This window comes from Mustelus asterias, chromosome 23 (genome assembly GCF_964213995.1).
Source record: "Mustelus asterias chromosome 23, sMusAst1.hap1.1, whole genome shotgun sequence".
Taxonomy (NCBI): domain Eukaryota; kingdom Metazoa; phylum Chordata; class Chondrichthyes; order Carcharhiniformes; family Triakidae; genus Mustelus; species Mustelus asterias.
The window spans coordinates 32529560-32541953 of record NC_135823.1 but is presented as its reverse complement, the minus strand read 5'-3'; the positions used below and the strand labels follow the sequence as shown (position 1 = coordinate 32541953).

The window sequence follows — 12394 nt, the reverse complement described above, 5'->3', positions numbered from 1 at the left end:
ACAGCTGTAATACGTCCAGTGGTATTGGAGGGAGAGACATTTGGAAAAATCAGCCATTATTTAGCATCCAGAGCAGTTGATATTTGGCCATTTTCATTGACTACAGAGACTTGCCCTTTCAAACTAAATTTATAAAGAAATGAATTCCAACTGAAGCCTTTCAGTTTCCTCCATCTGAGTGAATCGCAAACGATCTGTAAATTCAGAATGGTTGTGTAAAATTTAATCTTTATTTCACCATTTCCTCACCCCAAAAATATAAGATGAGCAGGAACTGATAGGTGTTGATCTTAGTCCATCAGCATACCAAAGTGGTCATTTAAAACCCCAAGTCTCAGGAAGTATTGTGTGGGTGTGCGTGCGGTATGTGTCACTCTGTCTTAGACTAATTTGGTGTCCATTATCACTCCGGATGCGGGGGGGTCTGTGATGATTATTCTCTGCTACTGGACAGGTTTGGGTTATGATCAGGGGAAACATATCCCATCTGCAACTTGCATCTCTCTTGTGCTTTTCGTGAAATCAGAATGTCCCAACAATAGCAACGTATATTTTTCTGGTGACTTTAACATAACAAAATGTCCCATGGTGCTTCACAGGAGCGTTATAAAACAAAGTAAGGTTCCAAAGTAGTAGAAATTCCAGCAGCAAATTTGTGTACAGCAAGTTCTCACTAACAGCAATTGGAGCTATGTTGGTTGAGGAATAAATATTGGGTCAGGACACTGAGGAGAACTTGCATGCTGTTCTTCGAATTACTGTCAGAGAGCTTTTCGGTCTACTTGCAAGGGCAGATGGAGCTTAACATCTCATCTGTTATGATCCCTGTAGAGCCATTAAGTGACAGGCAAAGGATATTAAAGCAAAATTGACCTTTTTGCTTTAAATAGTCGAGACAACAAAGATATGCCTCGTGGTTACGAGCACCGACACTACTACCCACACAAATGTGGTACCACAGGTAAAACTCTTTCCAACTTGGCCTTCTTTATGTAGGATCTCTCATTTTCCACTTGATCGTTTTGGCCTTTGAGTCACATTCACCAGTAGTCGAATTCCATCCCACATCCCCAGACATGGTTAACACCAACAAGACACATAGCTACTTTGCTCCTCGGGTCAAAACAGTCCAGATGGTGTAGCTTTCCAGAATTCCCTTTTAACTGACCAACCAACCAACACTTACCCGGAGCTATTCTGTGATTATAAACAGTCAGTTAGCTCAGACACTGCCTCACCAATAGTATCTGGAGATATATTTTCCTCTTACTGCCAAACACAAAACTAGTCAATTTATAGCGAGCTTGGCTCGTTCCTCTAGCTGGAATTTTGTATCCGAACTGTCACAAGACAGACTGGAACTCGACCCCAATGCAGTTAGCTTTCTATTTACTTTTTGCTTCAGCATGCATCCCCAGAGCTACCTCAGGTCACATGGGCATTTCTTGGAGCCTAATGATGTCATAACCAGGAAGCCAATTACTCCTCTTTCCGAATACTCCCCAGTTCACTTTGATCTTAAAGGGGATATTGTGCCAAAGAAATACAGGCTTTTCCCAAAATACATGGATCATGAAAGACAGCATCTCTGACCAATGTTCCCTCTAAGCTGCACTAGTAATCAGGTGTACAGCAATTGGGAATGTGCCTTATAGGGAACCAACAGGCCGCACACACAATGTTCCTTTTAAGACGCATGCACATGCCAATCTTAAAGGGACCATGTAGTGCAACGAGCCGGCTGCAAACAGACGTTGAAGAGAACCATGCCTCTGACTATGCAAGCCTAGATTGCGTGCTCAGGACTCTGGAGTTGGGTCCCAAACCACAATCCTATGACTCAGAAACGAGAGAGCCACCCATTGAACTACAGGTGACACTTTGGGTGATTTGGGCTGGGGTGGGGGAAGGTTGAGATGCTTGTAAATTAGACATTCCAAAGTGGAAAATAAAGATGGCCACCTTGTGTGTAAATCTAAAGATTAATCTGAAAGGTGTGGAGGCAGCTACAAAACAGTTCTCATCCTATTAATGGAACAGAAACTAAGTGTGTAGGTTTGTAGCGTGATCTGTTCTATAAGTAGAGTGGCCTCAGTGAAAGGGAAATGTCAGCTGCTCTGTTTTTAGATCGGAGCCTGTGGGTTTGACGTGGTTGCTATGACTCACATGGTCCACTCAAGTGTGACACCCTGTGGCTGTTTAAGGAGGGTGCGTCGAGTGATGGTGACTGGGTGAACTTTCAGTGACTCCCTCACTACAGTAGTTAATGCTTCAGCATTTAAATCAGCTGTGCTAATATACCATCTAGCGAGAAAGATTTCCAACCACAGTCAAAAGGGAAATCTAATGTCTTTAAGGGAATGCTCAATAGATGGATGATGGAGAAAGGAAGGATATGTTGATAGGACGAGATGAAGGAGTGTGAGAGGAGGCTTGTGAAATAAGCATAAGCACCAGCATAGATCAGTTGGGCTGAATGGCCTGTTTCTGTTTTGAAATTTTATACTTGAATAAAATAACCATGACAGATTGCAAGGCTGTAATCATGACGAGAGGTGCAGCAATGGCTTGCAGTGGTCGTCACTTTTCTGTACAGAATTCCATAGATTAGAGATACTGGAATAATTAAAGTTCAAGGATTCCTGTGAAGAATGCACCAACTACACTTACAGCTTCACTGCTCTGTGTAGATTGTAGCCCAGTTATCCATTATTCTACGCATAAACTCCTTGAACCTTCCGATTCATTATTCTACATATAAAGCTATTTAGTCCTCCAATTTATTGGAGTCCTTCCATGTAGCGCTCGGTTTCAACTTAACTATTTAGTGGACAGTGCCCTTGGCCAGACTCTGAGGCTATCACTTGTTGAAACATCTCCAGAGAGGTGAGAGATGTCCCTGACACAAACAAACCTCTCACTGGAGACTGTGTCAATCACTGGGGGAGCCATGCAAATATGGAGTGGCATGTCCCCTCCCAATCCCACTGCCTTCACTTTAAATACTGTCAGAGGGGAGGGGCAGAGAAGCACCCAAAACCTTGCTCCTCTAGATCTGAGCTTCACCTTATGGCAATCAGTTGAATCAACAGCAAGAAGAAACACGAGTGAAAGGGGGAAGAAAGAGAGAAACTGTCAGCTTGGCGAGAGATGCCTATTGGTTAAAGTTTTTCTCTCCTTGACTGAACGCGTTGGTCTTTAGCGCTTCATTAGACACAAGGCAGAGTACGCTAACTAATTGGTCTAATAATTCACAATGTACAGAGCTTGGAACCCAAGCTCTGGAATTACCTCCAAAAACCTCTACCTCATTTTCCACCTTTAAGACAATCCTTAAAACCTATCTCTATGAGCAAACCCTTCGTCATCTGACTTAATATCTCATAGGTATGAAAAGGGTTTGATAATGCCCGTGTGAAGCACCTTGGATCATTTCATTATGTTAAAGGTGCTATACAAATACAAACAGTTGTTCTTATTGAATGCGAGTTCAAATTCCAACATGGCAGTTTCAGAATTTGACTTTTAAAAAGTCTACAATTAAAGAACTGGTGTCAGTCAGAATGTCTGTGAAGCTAAAAGAGAAAATGCTGGAAAATCTCAGCAGGTTTGGCAGCATCTGTAAGGAGAGAAAAGAGCTGACGTTTCGAGTCCAAATGACCCTTTGCCAAAGCTAACAGGCATAGAAAGTGGGAGATATTTATACTGCGGAGTGAGGGAATGAAAGATGAGTCATAGCCACAGAAACCAGGGTAAAAGACTGCGAATGGCAGTCCATAGAGAGAATAAAAGGTGTGAATGGCCAAACGGCAGAGAAGCTGAAATCGGAGGGTAAGCTGTAGCAAATGAAGATGTGGGGGGAGGGGGGAGATGGGTGGGAGAGAGGTAAAATTAAGAGAAGGGGGAGAAAAGGAAAGGAAGATAAAATGGGAAAGAGTGGGGGGAATGAAAAATAAAGACAATAAAGAAATAAAAGATAGAAAAAAATTAAAAATGAAATGAAATGAAAACAGGGGGTCGAGGTGGGGTCGAGCAAATCATCTGAAGTTGTTGAATTCGATGTTGAGAGCGGAAGGCTGTAAAGTGCCCAGCTGGAAGATGAGATGCTGTTCCTCCAGTTTGTGTTGAGCTTCACTGGAACATTGCAGCAGGCCAAGGACAGACATGTGGGCATGGGAGCCCGCATGGGAAACCTCTTTTGGTTTCAGCCTCCAGCATCCGCAGTAATTTACTTTTATCTTACATCTGTGAAGCTGTCGCGTTGTGGTTAAAAACTCAGGTGTTCACTGGTGTTCTTTGTGGTTGGAAATCTGCTGCCTTTACATGGTCTGGCCTACATGTGGCTCCAGTCCCACATCAACATGGCTTGACTGCCCACTGATGTATCTGAGCTGGACTCTCGGTTGTTTCAAAGCTGCTACAAAAAAAAGATGTTGCATTTATATAGTGCCTTTTATGACCTTAGGACATCCCAGCAGGCGTTGCAGCTGAGGGAGTACTTTTGAAGTGTAGACACTGTTGTTGGGAACAATTAGACTGCAGTGGTTAAAGTAGAAGGCCTACCACTACCTTCTCAAAGCATCTTGGTCTTTGCACCATATCCCCTTAAAGTAGTGCCACTCCTGATTGGAGAGGGTACGGCTGGTGTTACCGTCGTTGAATAGCTGTGTTACCTTTTGAATAATTATTTGAGGTTTGAGGGTTACTGGCTCCACCTCATGCTGTCTGTGCCCCATGTTTAGTTCCAATGGCCTTTGCTGTGTCAAACCAAGGCACTTTCTTATTTCAACATCAACTTACATTTATGCAGCATCTTTAACATAGTAAAGCATTCACAGAGGCGATATTAGAAATCTGGTATGGAGCCACATGAGCTATTAGGACAGGTGATGAAAAGGTTGAGCAAAGGGGTAGATTTTTAAGGAGCATCTTAATGGGGGGAGAGAGAGAGGTGAAGAGACAAACGTTTGGGGATGGATTCCAAGAGCTTAGGACCTTGGCTAAGCTCTAGATTTAGGTAATGCTGAATTCAGTGCGATGTGACTGAGACTGTCCACAGTACACCAATAAGATCAGTGAGAGATGTTCAAATAATAATTAGTATGATATCCCAAAGGGACAAAAACGATTTGCCAAAAGAAACACAGCTATGGGTGACTAAAGACAAAATTGACAACATAAAAACTAAAAGAAAAAGTCCAGCTCATGGCAAAGATGCAAAATAGTAAAGGGTGATAAAGCAGACAGTAAGATTAACAAAGGTTTTACTGTTATATTAAAGAGGGTGTCCGGAACAACGTGAACCCCTTGGAAATTGATACATATGAACATACGAAATGGGAGCAGGAGTAGGCCATTTGGCCCCTCGAGCCTGCTTTGCCATTCAATAAGATCATGGCTGATATGTTTGTTTCCAATTCCACATTCTCATCACGGTGATATTGTCAAGGAAATGGAGGACATGCTGAATAATTAGATCGGTATTTACAGCAGAGAAAGCATGTTGCACATCCCAAGGAAACTAATAATGAACTGGGACTCGCCACAATTCATATAAGTAAATAACAGACTCTATCCCAGGTTTGAAAAGGTGAGAATATTGCACATGCCCTCGTTAAGATCTTCCAATGTTTCCTTGATTTTGGGGACTGTTTCTTTAGATTGGAAAATATGCATGTCCTTTCAATATTTAAGAAAGGTGAAATCAAAGAGGGAAATCGGGGAATTATGAATCAGTTGGCCCAGCATATGTTGTCAGGAACTGCTAGAATCTGCCATTAAGGTTAGGGTTATTGAACAACTTGAAAAATTTCAGCAGACCAAGAGAGCCAGTTTGGATTTTTAAAGGGTAGGTCATGTTTAACAAAGTTGACTGAATTGAAGAGGTGACTAAAGTAGTGAATGTGGAAATGTCTCTGGATGTTACTTGTATTGATTGTCAGAAGCTATCTGATAAAATCCCTAACAAGACATTGTTAGCTCATGGAATTGAAGGAAAATTATTAACCTGGTTAGGAGAGTGGCTGAGCAGCAGGAGACCAAGGGCAGGGAAAATGGGCGGGTATTCTAATCCATAGAATGTGACTAGAGGTGATCCATAAGGAACTTTGCTTTGAGGCTTCAACTATTGACCATATTTGTTAGTGATGGTTAGAAAGTCAGATATCCAAATTTGATGATGACAAAAGGACAGACAGTTTTGTAAATAATGTAGATGGAAGCAAAAATTTACAAAGAGATATTGAAAGGTGACACGGTGATATTGATAAGTGAATGGGCAAAACTACTGAAGGCTTTCAATACAGGAAAATGTAAAATAATCCACTTTCTGTCTGAAAGGAATAGAACGAGGCATTTTCCAAATGGTGAAAGACTAGAAACTGTGGAAGCCAAAGAGACTTGGGGCTAAGTGTCATGAACAGGTATAGAAAGTGTCAAAAATGCTAATAGAATGCTGGCCTTTACATCGCGATTACTAGAATATGGAGGATACTTCAGCGCTGTTTCGACCACATCTGGAGTATTGTGAGCAATTCTAGACACCACACCTTAGGAATGATACATTGACCTTGGAGGGGGCTCAACATGGATTTACTAGAATGAGACCTAGAGTCAGTTAAATTTCAAGGAGACAATTCACAAATTGGAGTTGTATTCCCTGGAATTTAGAAGGTTAAGGGTTAGTTTGATCAAAAATTTCAAGATATTAAGGGGTGCAGATAAGCGAGAAAGATTTTTGCTGATTGATTGAATGGTCCAAGACTAGTGGACGGAGTCTAAACATAGCCAGACCTTTCAGGAGTGAAATTAGGAAACATTTCTTCATGCAAAGGGTGGCAAAATTTGGAACTCTTCATTACAAATGGCAATTGATGCTGGATCAATTGTTAACTTTAAATCTGAGACTGAAAGATTTTCATTTGCTAAGCATGAGAATTTTAAAATCAAGTTCTTACTGCACAGGAAGTAAGCACAGGGTGATGGGTGAACAGTCAGTTGTCACTAGTGGATGATGGGTGAATGGTCAGTGAGTATTGAGATTGATCTGTAAACAATCACTCAGCACTGAGGGGTTGATGGGCGAATGATCAGTGAACACAGTGGGTTGATGGGTAAATGGTCAGTGAACACAGGATTGATGGGCGAATGGTCACTGAACACGGGATTGATGGGAAAGTGGTCAGTGAACATGAGGTTGATGGGAAAATGGTCAGTGAATGCTGGGGGTTGATGGTAAATGGTCAGTGAATGCTGGGGGTTGATGGGTAAATGGTCAGTGAATGCTGGGGTTGATGGGTAAATGGTCAGTGAATGCTGCGGGTTGATGGGTAAATGGTCAGTGAATGCTGGGGGTTGATGGGTAAATGGTCAGTGAATGCTGGGGGTTGATGGGTAAATGGTCAGTGAATGCTGGGGGTTGATGGGTAAATGGTCAGTGAATGCTGGGGGTTGATGGGTAAATTGTCAGTGAATGCTGGGGGTTGATGGGTAAATGGTCAGTGAACGCTGGGGATTGATAGGTGGATGGTCAGTGAAGTGATGGGTAAACGGTGAGTAGGTATTTCCTATTTACTTTTCGTGATTTAAATGCCTTTCCTGTTCTAATGATTCAAGTCTCTTTCTTAGATATTTATTTTAATTTACGGTTTAAGAGGAAGTAAATTATTAGATGTTTTAAAAGTAACTTTGATCTTGCCTTGTGGCTATTATGTTCCAAAGTCCATTTCCATAGTAATTTATTGCTGCAAGTACATCTGCTCTGTTTTACATTACAAATCTACTTTACAGATATATATTACAAATAAAGCATTTTTTCAAAAATGTGTCACTGATTTATCCATTCCTTGCCCAAAAACAGGGCCTAGATGATTTTCTACCCTCATCTTTCAGCTGTCTGTTCAGCTTGAAAAGTCCTAGTTTGTCTTTTTTTTAATCTCCCAACTCCTGTCAGCCGTGGGCAGTGATTAATATACTTTCTACTCAATGGAAGGTCACAGATTCAAGTCCCACTCTTAAGACACTGAGTATGTAATCTTTGGTTGTCAATCCCGCTGCAGTGTTGAATGAGTCACGCATTGTTGGAGGTGCCGTCTTTCAGCTGAAATGGTAAAACCAGGGCCCATTCTGCCCTCTCAGTATTTGGAAGAAGTGCAGGGAAGTTTTTCCCAGTGCCCTGGTCAGTTTTTTGTCTCAACCAATATTGCTAAAAGAAAAATTATCTGGTCATTGTCAAATTGCTTGTGGCGGGAGTCGGTGTGTACAAATTGACTGATGTCTTTCTTACTTTACAAAAGTAACTCTACACTTCAAAAAGTACGTCATTGGCTGTAAAGCTTTTTTGGGATATCCAGAGGCTGCAAAAGGTGCTATATCAATGCAAATCTAACCCTTTCTCTCCTCCACACTGACCTTGCATCTTGCTAGACATGGACTGGACATAGTACTGAAGGCATTGACTGACCACAGCTCCATTTGCCTTCTGTAGTTTTGCAGCTGTAGTTCTTAATCTTCCTTCATGTCAGCTCTTTAATTTCCAGCAGATGTCACTATGTCTGCTGCCTTATTTAACCCGGCAGGTTTAAACATAGGAATCATAATAAAGTGAAACATTTTACCCAGCATATCATTTGAAAATTACAATATTAACCCTCAAATTGTCTATCAGCCTAAATTTGAACATTATTAGGCCTCAAATTGTCCACCAGCCTCAATTTGAACATTACCCCATTGTCATGCACTAGAACTGGAGCATTGTTCAAATTGAGGCCGGGGAGAAATTTGAGGCCTAAAATGGAACTTTAAAAATATTACATGATTTAGCTTAAACCTCATAGATTGCTGTTATTATATTAAAGCTGACATTTTTATGAGGTAAATTGGCAAAAAATACCTTAGTTTTACTGTAATTCCATCGTGAATTTCTCCTTGCTTCATCAGAATTAGTGACTGACACCAACACAAATCTGCTCTGCAGCACCACACAGTGGTATAGCCACCAAGATTCAGAAAGATTGTCGCTTGCAAAGTCCCGCTGAAATATGCATATAAACCTGGTCCTTTTGTCTCAAAGAACACAGGACATTACAACATTAACTGGCCCAAAAATATGACCCTGTTTCCCCAGCAAATTGAGGCATAGGGGAAAAAGCCTTCAGCTTGCCACGCTCTTATTAGGCTAAAGCGTGTTCTGATTTACCAAACCGGAATATTTCTTCTTTAAAATGTGTGTGGGGTGGTGGAATCACATTATTAGGACACTTAAGGTGTTATTTGTGTTTAAAAGAAAGGGGAGGTAAGAAGCACTGAGTGGTATTAAAACACCCAAGGCACTTTGCAGAAGTGACTATACGACAAAACTTGACACCAGCCACATAGAGATAATGGGACTGATGAGGGACTGATGACCAAATGCTTGGTCAGAGGTTTTTTTTAAAGAGTTTTGTAAGAGGGTGGAGGGATTCTTGAGAAGTGGAGAGATTTAAGGAGAAAATTCCAAAGCCTTAGGGTCTCAACAGCTCTCGGTATGGTCACCAATGGGGGAGTGATGAAAATCAAGCATGCACAAGAGGTCAGAATTAGAGGATTGGGGAGAGCTCAGAGGGATGCAGGGCTGGATGAAGTAATAGAAATTGCTGAGTTGATGGTGGGATTTTAAACAAGGATATACATTTTACAAACAAGGAGTTGCCAGAATAGAAGCCAAGATAGTTCAGTCAGCATACCAGGGGATAACTAACAACGTTGAATCGTGTGACAGTTGTACTGCAGACCTGAGAGAGGAACACCTAGATAACAAAGACACCTATGTCAGACTCCTATTTATCGACTACAGCTCAGCCTTCAACACCATTATTCCTATGAAACTCACCTCCAAGCTCCGTGGCCTGGGGTTTGTCTCCTCCCTCTGCGACTGGATCCTGAACTTCCTAACCCACAGACTGCAATCAGTAAGGATAGGTAACAGCATCTCCCCCACTATCATCCTCAACACCGGTGCCCCACAAGGCTGTACCTTCAGCCCCTCACTATACTCCTTATACACCTATGACTGTGTGACCAAATTCCCCTCCAACTTGATTTTCAAGTTTGCTGATGACACCACCGTAGTGGGTCGGATCTCAAACAATGATGAGACAGAGTACAGGAATGAGATAGAGAATCTGGTGAACTGGTGCAATGACAATAATCTCTCCCTCAATGTCAACAAAACGAAGCAGATAGTCATCGACTTCAGGAAGTGTAATGGAGGACATGCTCCTGTCTATATCAATGGAGACGAAGTAGAAATGGTTGAGAGCTTCAAGTTTTTAGGTGTCCAGATCACCAACAAACTGTCCTGGTCTCTCCATGCCAATGCTATAGTTAAGAAAGCTCACCAACGTCTCTACTTCTCAGAAGACTAAGGAAATTTAGCATGTCTGCTACGACTCTCACCAACTTTTACAGATGCACCGTAAAAAGCATTCTTTCTAGTTGTATCACAGCTTGGTATGGCTCCTGCTCTGCCCAAGACCGCAAGAAACGACAAAGGGTTGTGAACGAAGCCCAGTCCATCACTCAAACCAGCCTCCTACCCATTGACTCCGTATACACTTCCCGCTGCCTCGGCAAAGCAGCCAGCATAATTAAGGACCTCAGACATTCTCTCTTCCACCTTCTTCCATCAGGAAAAGGATATAAAAGTGTGAGGACATGTACTGACTCAAGAACAGCTTCTTCCCTTCTGCCATTAGACCTTTGAATGGACGTACCTCGCATTAAGTTGATTTTTCTCTACACTCTAGCTGTGACTGTAACATTACATTCTGCACTCTCTCATTTTCTTCTCTATGAATGGTATGCTTTGTCTGAATAGCGCACAAGAAACAATACTTTTCACTGCATACTTGTCACGTGACAATAATAAATCAAATCAAAATCAAAGACGGGGGCAATAAGGTTAGTACCCAAAGTCTTTCACAATTGCACTGCCTTTTCATGGGGAAGTTATTTGCGGAATATTTTGAGATCATCAGTGTGCCAATCAGCAGATTGCATTTGGGAAGCTGCTTTTTCTAAACACACAAAATTAGAAACTAAACATCCAGGTAAAATTCGGATGCTTGACTAAGATAGATGCACTTCAAGCAGGTATTAAAATTTCATGAACTGGGATAAGCAGGTGTCTTAGACATTTAAATGTGTGGATGAAGACTTTGATTATTGCTGAAGGTATTTAATAGGCATTTCACTGCAACTAGAGAATCAAGTCACAGATCCACCAGATGGCTTTGTCTCGATTTGTTATGGTTACATCAGGTTAACGAGTGGCCATTGCTTGTGATGTGGAGATGCCGACGTTGGACTGGGGTAAACACAGTAAGAAGTCTCACAACACCAGGTTAAAGTCCAACAGGTTTATTTGGCAGCACAAGCCTTTGGAGTCTCGGGTTTCTTCTTCAGGTGAGTGAGGAGTTGTGTTCACAAACAGGGCATATACAGACACAAACTCAATTTACAAGATAATGGTCGGAATGTGAGTCTTTACAGGTAATCAAGTCTTAAAGGTACAGACAATGTGAGTGGGGAGAGGGTTAAGCACAGGTTAAAGAGATGTGTATTGTTTCCAGCCAGGATAGTTAGTGAGATTTTGAAAACCCAGGCAAGTTGTGGGGGTTACAGATAGTGTGACATGAACCCAAGATCCCCAGTTGAGGCCATCCTCGTGTGTGCGGAACTTGGCTATTAGTTTCTGCTCAGCGATTCTGCGTTGTCGTGTGTCATGAAGGCCGCCTTGGAGATCGCTTACCCGAAGATCAGAGGCTGAATGCCCGTGACTGCTGAAGTGTTCCCCCACAGGAAGAGAACATTCCTGCCTGGTGATTGTCGAGCGGTGTTCATTCATCCGTTGTTGTCGTAGCGTCTGCATGGTTTCCCCAATGTACCATGCCTCGGGACATCCTTTCCTGCACCGTATCAGGTAGACGACGTTGGCCGAGTCGCAAGTGTATGTACCATGTATCTGGTGGATGGTGTTCTCACGTGAGATGATGGCATCCGTGTCGATGATCCGGCAGGTCTTGCAGAGGTTGCTGTGGCAGGGTTGTGTGGTGTCGTGATCGCTGTTCTCCTGAAGGCTGCGGAGAATGGTCTGTTTGAGGTTGTGCAGTTGTTTGAAGGCAAAAAGTGGGAGTGTGGGGATGGCCTTGGCAAGATGTTCGTCTTCATCAATGACATGTTGAAGGCTCCGGAAAAGATGTCGTAGCTTCTCCGCTCCGGGGAAGTACTGGACGACAAAGGGTACTCTGTCCACTGTGTCCTGTGTTTGTCTTCTGAGGAGGTTGGTGCGGTTTTTCGCTGTGGCATGTCAGAACTGTCGGTCGATGAGTTGGGTGCCATATCCTGTTCTTATGAG

At 42.4% G+C, this 12394-nt stretch overlaps 2 protein-coding genes across 5 annotated transcripts in view; one reads left to right on the top strand and one right to left on the bottom strand.

Moving 5' to 3' along the window:
* The window catches only part of mettl4 (methyltransferase 4, N6-adenosine), a 46589-nt gene extending 37614 nt beyond the window's left edge, over nucleotides 1-8975 (bottom strand). For both annotated transcript variants that reach the window (XM_078240208.1, XM_078240209.1), the window contains exon 1: nucleotides 8891-8975. The gene's annotated coding sequence lies outside the window, so the exon portion shown is untranslated. The remainder of the gene's footprint in view (nucleotides 1-8890) is intronic.
* Nucleotides 1-12394, top strand: part of gaa2 (alpha glucosidase 2) — a 67847-nt gene that overhangs the window by 16041 nt on the left and 39412 nt on the right. The window contains exon 1 of one of the 3 annotated variants that reach the window (XM_078240202.1): nucleotides 1707-1873. The exons of 1 other annotated variant lie outside the window; for it this stretch is intronic. In XM_078240202.1, coding sequence (XP_078096328.1) covers nucleotides 1836-1873 — 38 coding nt within the window. In that variant the 5' untranslated portion in view covers nucleotides 1707-1835. Of the gene's footprint in view, nucleotides 1-1706; nucleotides 1874-10915; nucleotides 10939-12394 lie in introns of those variants that run through there. One more of the 3 variants, XM_078240205.1, reaches the window with a different exon arrangement.